Source organism: Galeopterus variegatus, unplaced genomic scaffold (genome assembly GCF_000696425.1).
Source record: "Galeopterus variegatus unplaced genomic scaffold, G_variegatus-3.0.2 Scaffold8855, whole genome shotgun sequence".
NCBI lineage: Eukaryota > Metazoa > Chordata > Mammalia > Dermoptera > Cynocephalidae > Galeopterus > Galeopterus variegatus.
In genome coordinates, this window is record NW_007734966.1 from 51789 (window position 1) to 60663 (window position 8875).

The 8875-nt window shown below is 44.5% G+C and overlaps 1 protein-coding gene across 1 annotated transcript in view; it reads left to right on the forward strand.

Moving 5' to 3' along the window:
- Nucleotides 1-8875, forward strand: part of DGKK (diacylglycerol kinase, kappa) — a gene marked incomplete at its 5' end in the record, with an annotated part of 76345 nt that overhangs the window by 48671 nt on the left and 18799 nt on the right. Inside the window, 5 exons of the mRNA XM_008593186.1 lie at nucleotides 579-718; nucleotides 3906-3987; nucleotides 5715-5806; nucleotides 6660-6759; nucleotides 7731-7968. Coding sequence (XP_008591408.1) covers nucleotides 579-718; nucleotides 3906-3987; nucleotides 5715-5806; nucleotides 6660-6759; nucleotides 7731-7968 — 652 coding nt within the window. The remainder of the gene's footprint in view (nucleotides 1-578; nucleotides 719-3905; nucleotides 3988-5714; nucleotides 5807-6659; nucleotides 6760-7730; nucleotides 7969-8875) is intronic.

Sequence of the window (8875 nt, forward strand, 5' to 3'; positions counted from 1 at the left end):
GGTTTTCTATATATGCAAAGGAGAAATGAAGGAGTTGGCAGAAAGAATGAGCAGTGCTTTATGCCCCAGGCTTCAAAGTGAAGAGTTGAAGGGGAGGAGAGCAAGCAAATAGAAGTGGCCTCAGGCAGCATTCAGCCCTCAATTTTCTTCCCTTTCTGAGACCACTGAATTTCTTCCCCAAGTCTCAAGAGTGGCAGAAACTCCTCTACCTCTTTACCCTCTCCCTAGGCAGCTCCCTCCTCTTCTGACCCTAGTAGATTTTTCTCCTGAGGCACCCTGTCTGGTTGGCCCAGCCCAGATAGAATTCTGTGGTGATATTTCCCTTATGTAAGTATACCTATGAATATTGACATATTCCAGCAACTTCCCCCTTTACTGGGTAGGTTCTATATTCCTAAAAGCGGGGTCCAACTCCTTAGGAAAAATTTCACCTAACTTCAAACATTCCCCATTATACTTCCTGGAACATGCAGTTTTTAAGTCCCTCATTCTTCCCAAAGAGCACCCTCTGGGTTCTTTCATGGGTGAAGCTTGGTGGAAGGACTGTCTGAAAAGTGTGCCTCCTTTTGTTCTTACAGTGTCAGTTGGCAGTCATCCCACTTGGAACCGGCAATGATCTGGCCCGTGTCCTGGGCTGGGGGGCATTCTGGAACAAAAACAAGTCACCTCTGGACATCCTCAACAGAGTGAAGCAGGCTAGTGTGAGGATTCTAGACAGGTGAGTGGCTGAAAGACCAGGTCCTTGTGCCTCTTTCAGTCCCACACCAGTTACTCCTAGTTATAACGCCTCAATCAGGAATACTCTAACTTCTCACAAAGCCTCATTTCCTTCCTGGCTTCAATGCAGGGAAATTCTGGGGATCTTGTTTCTTAGGAAGCCAGGCTCTACCATATATCCTTCAAACATCACTGAAGCCCCTCTTCAAATCTTAAAGATCCTAGAGCAGAGGCCACAAGAGTTCTGTGAACCTCCTTCAAATTGCATAATAGCTTCTGGCCAAGATGGCGGAATAGACAGTCCCCAGTGTCACTTTCTCCCACAAATCAACCAATTCACAACTATTTAAAAGCAATGACAGCCAAGCTGGGGCCACTAGAGATCAGGGGAAGAGGAGGAGAGACCTACGGAGTGCATGAAGTCAGGAGAAGCCATGATGAGAGAAAGAAAGGATCGCTTCTACCATTTCAAATCCCAGCTGCTTCAAGGATTCTTCAGGGACCACTTCAAGCTGGTGAGCATATGGAGCAAGAGCTGGCAAAAGCTGCAGCTGTGCCCTTCCTATGAAGTTGCTTGGAGGCGGCAGGGGAGAAGAGGGCCTTGGTGGCCCTCAGGCCAGCAAGACCACTAACAGGGTTCCCATGGACCCACACAGGAGAAAGGAGCCACAGACAACTGAAAAAAGGAGCCATTCAGAGGCTGGTGAGTCGTCGCAACGGACTAGCACATGGCCCATCCCATGGGAAGCATTTGGAGTGTGGGCAGTGGGGGAGACAGGCCACCAGGGAACACTGGGGCACAACAAGGACAGCTGATCTACCTTCCAATCAGCACAGGCCCACTTCATGTAGACTGGGCAAGAATATAGAACTGCAGGGGGAGCAGTTTGCTGAACAGACTCAGGTCCAGACCAGAGTTTCTACACGACCCAGGAGTACTGGACCTCATGAGACCGGAAGTACCTACAAAGTCAAGATTAAAACCTGAGCTGCACAAAAAGCCTTCCCCAGGGAATCAGCAGCAAAGCAGCAATTTAGCTTAGCTACAGGGTTCAAGTGCTGGTCCCCACAGGAAGTTCCTCCATTTTAGAAGTAAGCAAAGGACAACAAATGAGTTCCAGTACAGAGTTTAAGTAGTGGAAACAGCAAATAATTCAACACAGAACTGAAAGAAAAAAATGAATACCCACAGACCAGAGACAAAGTTTGATATTAACTAGTAAAAGTTTCACTTCATCAAAGAACACCTATAAAACCTAGGACTGGAAGCCCCCTAGGCCCCCAAGCCAGGGAGCGGGGAGGGCCGGCAGCCTCAGCCATGCCCTGCAACACCCACAACCAGCCCAGCAATGACCAACAAGCCACCACAGGAAGTGCCCCAGGCCCCTGAACCAGGAGGGGGGGGGGGGGGCTGAGGGCCTCAGCCATGCCCCCCTGACACCCACACACAGCCCAGTGATGACCACTGAGCTGCTGTGGTAAGCACACCAGGCTCCTGAGCCAAGGTGGTGGGCGGCCAAGGGCTTCAGCCACACTCCACTGACATCTGCATTCATCCAAGCAACAACCAAGCTACCACTGGAAGCCCCTTGGTCTCCCCTGCAGGAATGATGGGGTGGTGCCATGGGCCTTAACAACATCCCCCTCCTTCCTCCTTCTCCCACCTGCAACAATGTCTTATAATGTAAAAACAGATAGAGCTGGGGACTGACCCTTCCTCCCACATCCAGGCACACCACCACTGCCATGGGGCCCATCCAGGGTCCTGAGGTTGGAGCTGGGGAGTGACCCCTCTTCCCACAACCAGGCAAGGAGCACACCACTTGCATATCGGTGGCCCACCACAGCCACCACAATAGCTGCGGCTACCGCAAGAGCGGCTAGATACCACAACCACTGTGCAGATGGCCCACCAACCACCTGAGTGCATTGGCACAAGAAGAGTCACCAGAGAAGACCAAAGTAAAGGGGAGGATATCTCTCTCCACAAAGCCCATTCCAGAGTGACAGAAGAAGCATCTACACTATGATAATAGTGGGGGACCTGAACACACCTCTCATCCCTGAACAGATCACCTAGGTAACAAATCAATAGAGTAACCATTACTCTTTCAGAAGAAGAGAAGAAATCCAGGGTTATCAGAGGTGAGGGGGGGACAGAAAGGGGGATGGGGAGAGATTGGCTAAGGAGTATAAAGAATAAGTACAATCTGTAGTAATGCATATGCTAATAATATTGATCTGATCAACCTATATCAACATTGAAGCCCCCAAAATTTGTATAATCAATTATGATCCAATAAAAAAAATAAAAAAATAAACAAAGCTGGGTGTTATTATCATTACTAATAATTGATATTAAAATTGGAGATAGAACAGCAGATTTGTGGAAAATGAAAGTGATGGTATGATTTCGACAACTTGAGGAGACGAGGGGTATGGGGAGAGACTGGACAAGGGGCATAAAGAATAATTATGATTTGTAACAATATATATGCTAGTAATATTGATTTGATCAACATACGTCAACATTGAACCCCCAAAATATGAATAATCAATTATTATTCAGTCATAAAAAGAAGAAAAAAATTGCACAGCCAATTATCTATGTAAGCATATTTTTTTCTTGGGAAAGAGTCTATAGTTTCATCAGGTTCTCAAGGAAATTAAGAAAAGGCGAGGGGTCGGAACCAACTGGCTTAGATTGTCTCTACTCTAGAGAAGAGAGAGAATTGTCATCATATGTCTTGAGGGGGAAAAAAAAGACTTTATATGCTGGGACATATGAGCATTTGATTTATGGCTGCTCATGAGGATCTCCTGCAGAGGTTTTTCAAGATACCAATCTGGGACCAAACACAAATATTCTTATTCAGTAGGTCTTAGGCAGGGCCCTGGTATGTGTATTTTACAAAAGTACCACAGGTAATCTTGATGGTTACCTATGGTTGAGAAGCAGAGTACTCTGAGGGAATTCCTTCCATCACACTGGCCTATAGAAGTCATGAAGCAGAGGCCCCTCTTGTGGTATACCTTGAGATAAGATGACCAGAGATTGCTTGGGAACCCCCTACAACCCACCTTCCCCCACCACACAAACATTTGACCTCTTTCTTGACCTGTGAAGCAGTGATTCCAATCTGTGATGAAAGAGACCCCTAAATAACTGTCTTTGAATTTCATTTCAGATGGAGTGTGATGATCCGTGAGACTCCTAGACAAACTCCACTGCTAAAAGGACAGGTTGAAATGGATATACAACAATTTGAGGTAACTATTGCCCAGCTATAGTTCAGGCCAACATCTTTATTACACAGTAAAATAATAGACAAAGCTTAGAGAGATGTTTTTGTATTGTACAAGGGCTCAATGAGAATGAGATCATTGAGGACTTGGAACATGTTAGTCAGCAGCTATTTACCAAGAACTGTGTTAGGCATTGGGGATATAATTAATTCAGCCATTTACCTATTGACTCATTCAAAATATTTATGGAGTAACTATTATATGTGAGATACTGTTCTAGGATCTGTTCTTATATGCTTGTGGGTAAAGAAGAATAACATAGTCCCTGCTGTCATGGAGTTCATAGTCTACGTGGAGAGATAGAAATATAAATTGTTTTAATCAAGTAGTATGAGTATTAATATATAAGGAAGTAGAGGGAGTTGGGAACACACAGCAGGGTTATCTGCCTCAGTCTGGTAGGAATCAGGGAAAGCTTCTCAAAAGAAGTGCCATTTCAGAAGAGACCTGAGGCCCAGAGGGAGTTAACCAGGAGAATAAGAAACAGGAGGCCTGTTCTACACAGATAGAACAGACTGTATTGTCCCAAAGGCAAGAGAGAGCATGGAGTATTCACAGAACTAAAATACATTCATAACGGCTGGGGCACAGGGGCCAGGTAGGGGGCCTGCAGGAAGAGCGACTAAAGATGTGACTGGAGAAGTAATAAGGATCCAGACCAGGAAGGGCCAAACCATGGGAGGAAGTTTGGACTTTTATCCTAAGAGCAATGAGAATTAAAGAAGCTTTTTTATTTCTTATTTTATTATGAAAATTTCCAAACATACAGGCAAGTTGAAATGGTAGGTTCTACCATTAACATTTCACTATACTTGCTTTATCACATATCCAGTCATCTATCCATTCTGCTATATAATAGAAGGATTTTAAGCAGAGGAGTTCCATGATCTGTCGAGAAAAATGGAAGGAATAAAGACTAAAGGCAAGGAGAAAAGCTACAAGATGCTCTAGTTGTCTAGGCAAGAGATGATGGTGATTTGGACTGGTGAAGTGATAACAGGAATGAGAAATGGACATATTTGAGGCCTACTGAAGAAACAGAATCATCAGGACTTGGTAGATGTTTGAATTAGAGGGTGGTAGGGAGGAGTAGAAGTTGTAATTTAGAGTACAGACTCAAGAGCCAGACTACCTGGAATCAAATCCTGACTCTGCCATTTATTAACTTCTCCTTCTCTGTGCCTCAGTTTTCTCTTCTGTGAAATGGGGATAATAAAATTTTTTATCTCATAGGGTTGTTATGAGGAGTAGATGAAAAAATTACATACATACCTTACAAAAAAGCCTGGCACATAGTCAGTACTATATAAGAGGATGCTGTTATTATTAGTAATATTATTATTTAAGAAGTGACAGTCTGGCATTGGAAAGATGTGGATTCAAATCCCAGCTCTATTATTTAGTGTAAGATTGTTCATTTGAAACATGGAACAAACAGTACCTCCTTCATATGAGTTTTTGATTATTAATAAGAGAAAATAAAATATATCTGTCATTTTTTTTAATGACCACAGATCTAAGATTATCTCTGGGAATCTTCAATAAGAATTTTTTGATTATGATTATTTCCAGAGAGGCAGCTGAATTGTTCATAGTCAGCAGCAAATAATGAGTCTGTGGGGGCTGAGGATTGGCAGCATACTATGCTACAGTGCTAATATTCCAGAGCTGAGCACTCCTTTTCCCTCTAGGCTGCTGCCATCCACCACTTAGAATCTGCAGCCACTGAGTTGAGCAAAATCCTGAAGGCCAAGTACCCCACGGAGATGATCATCGCAACGAGGTCAGTCTTCCTTTAGCTCTAATCATTTGGGGTGTTTTGGCCCCCCACAAGTTGTTCCCAGGTCAGATATGGGAGTCATTTTGATAGCACGGGGTATTGAGGCCAAGGAAAGTATGTTTATCTTCCCAAAGTTTAGGGAAAAAAGATGAGATTGAGGTGAGGGCTCCTGCTGCTCCGAAAAGACAAAATTGCAAGCCAGAGATTCGGAAGGAGGCCTACAGAAGGCAAACATAACATTCCAGACCACTCAAGGGAGCATAGCTCCCTACAGTATGGACACCTTGCTTTCCATCTTTGACACTAGGAAAAGTCTCTACAGTACCTACCTATAGCTGCTCTCTCAAAACCTGAGCAAAACATTCCCCACTTCTAAATATGTGGGTCATTTGTTCCTCCTGGATCTCCTTAGGAGGTTTCTGCCCGGTCTACCACACTCTCCTCTGAGAAACACACCCCACAAGGCGAGTCCTCCCAATGTCATTATGTCTATACTAAATCAGCTGGGCCCATGAACCATAGCTGATTGACCCAGGATGAAAACCTGACCCGAGTTGAACCAAGTAAAGTCTCTTTTCTGGAAATTGAGAATTAGGACTAAGAAATTCTAGTCAAACTCTCATAGGTACTAGACTTGTGAAGCAGTGTGAAACTGGACTGAAGGGGGATGGAGCATGTTTCACCATATGTACAGAGAAAAACAAAGAAAGGAGAAGGGGTGGGGTTGGGAATGAGGAAGGAAAGATCAAGAAAGAGACAGAGGAGAAGGAAGATGGACAGTGATGAAGTTATAAGAGAGAAGGGCTCTGGATCTCATGGTCCATATCATATCATGCCATCTATCTTATCTTTCCAGATTCTTGTGCTCAGCAGTGGAAGATTTTGTGGTTGATATTGTAAAGGCCTGGAGTCGGATAAAACAAAACAATACAGCAATAGAGTCTGTGATTTTGAAAGTAAGTTTTCATTCCTTTTGTCTTATACTCTTTGTGGAGCCAGGAGCCCCTTTTTAATAAAAGCAAATGTGCCTCTCACTGGAAATTATGAAAGAAGGCAAGGAAGGGCAGTTGGTGAGCCTCCCTGATGGGGAAGGTCCAACCTCATCAAACTTCTGTCTTTTGCCAAATGAAGAATGGCACTGTGCGTGCATACACACGTAACATATACCTAAGCATATGCCAAGCATCTACCAAGAACTAGACACAAGTGTACACCAAGTACGTATGCACATGGTTGTATACCAGAACATGCTATAAAATATGTACATACAAATACACACTAGAAATACACTCACATTCACCTCTATAACAATAGCTAACACTTCTATAGCACTTACTCTGTGTCAGGGGCTGTTCTATTGCTTTTATTGTATTAATTTATTTAATCCTCACAACTGTCCTAGAATACAGAGGCACAAAAAGGTTAACTTGCCTCAGGTCACCAACTATTAAGTGATGGAGCTGGGAATCAAAGCCATAAATCATGCAGATGTATGTCTGCAGACATACACACATACAAAAGCAGACACCAAGCACCCAAGCAAAGGCATATCCACATCCACAGGAGCATACCCATGAAAACACCAATCTAGAAATGATTACCTTTTCTCAAGTTTGCCATGTTACACATCATATTATAGGCCAGTCTGACATGAGAAAGATTTGGTAGCATACATTGATGCCTGGGGCTGCTCAGAAACAAATGACACATGTTTGATCCCCTAACACCCTTTGGTATCTCATCACATCCACCCACACATTTCTTTCCCTATGTACTTCATCTCCCCACCTGTGGCCGTTTATGCTCAGTGCTCCTGGCCAACTATTACTCCTCCCCACCTCTCTCCGTGCCAACCCCCACTCTCCATTCTGTTCTTTTAAGCACCGGTCCCTCATAACAATGTGCCATCTCCTTCCTCCCTATATAGAGTGACTTAATGTATGATAAGCTCAGTGTCCTCATTGATGCCCTGGCTGAGGAGGCAGAAGCTACCTCTGTTGAGAAAGGTGCTGCAGTATGTACAGACAGTGGTACATGGAAAGTGGCAGATGAAAAGCCCTTCGTCCCTCAAATAGACCACATAGCCAAATGCAAGTTGGAGCTGGCCACAAAGGCTCAGAATCTCCAGAAATCCTTAAAACTCATCATATTTCAAGTTGAACAAGGTAAGGTGCCCAGGATTGTGGTGGTGACTGAGGTAGGGGAAAGTGAAGGTTCCAGTGGTGGCTTACTGGTCTCCCTCACTCTGGGTTTGCTATTTTACTCCACTTTCCAAAACTTGACTAGATTCTGCATTCATATTGACCCAAAGTCTGTCCTCAGACTGCTGATTTGAAAAGCTTCAGTCCTGATAAGCTGCCCCTTTGGCTCCTCCTCCCTCCCAGGCACTCAACTTTTCTTACTCACTTATTTTTGGAACTCTCATTCTAAAATATGACAAATGTTAAGTGGCCTGGCCCAAAGCTCTGTCATCTTCCACCACCCGCTATGGAATTTTTCCCACTTGCTCCTGTTTCTTTCCAATCACCAAGCCTGTGACTAATTTACAAAGAAAATGGTGTTCATCTCTGCATGTCTCACACAGTATTAATCAAGCATGAGGGCCTTGAAAGTGGTCCCAGCAACTCTGATATTGTCGTTGCCCAGAACTCATAGCAATGTGCACACTTCCAAATCAGTATGAAAACTCTTTCAATTCCTCCAGCTTCTGCATTTAACATTTTGGTGACCACTTCTTTCCCACAATGCTTCTTTGAAAAACAGTTCAGAAGATGGTATAAGACCAAGTGTGTTCTAACTGAGCTGTTGGAATTGATCAGAAGTCACATGCAGGGGCCGGCCTGGTGGCGCACTGCTACAGTGCGCCGCTTGGGACCGCGGCGGCGCTCCCACTGAGGGTTCAGATCCCACATACAGACCGGTTCCCGCTCACTGGCTGAGCGAGGTACGGGCGCAGCACCGAGGGTTGCGATCCCGTTGCCGGTCCCGGTCCGGTGCGGGCGCGACGCTGAGGGTTGCGATCCGTTGCCGGACACGAAAAAAGACAAAATGGAAAAAAAAAAAAAAAAAAAA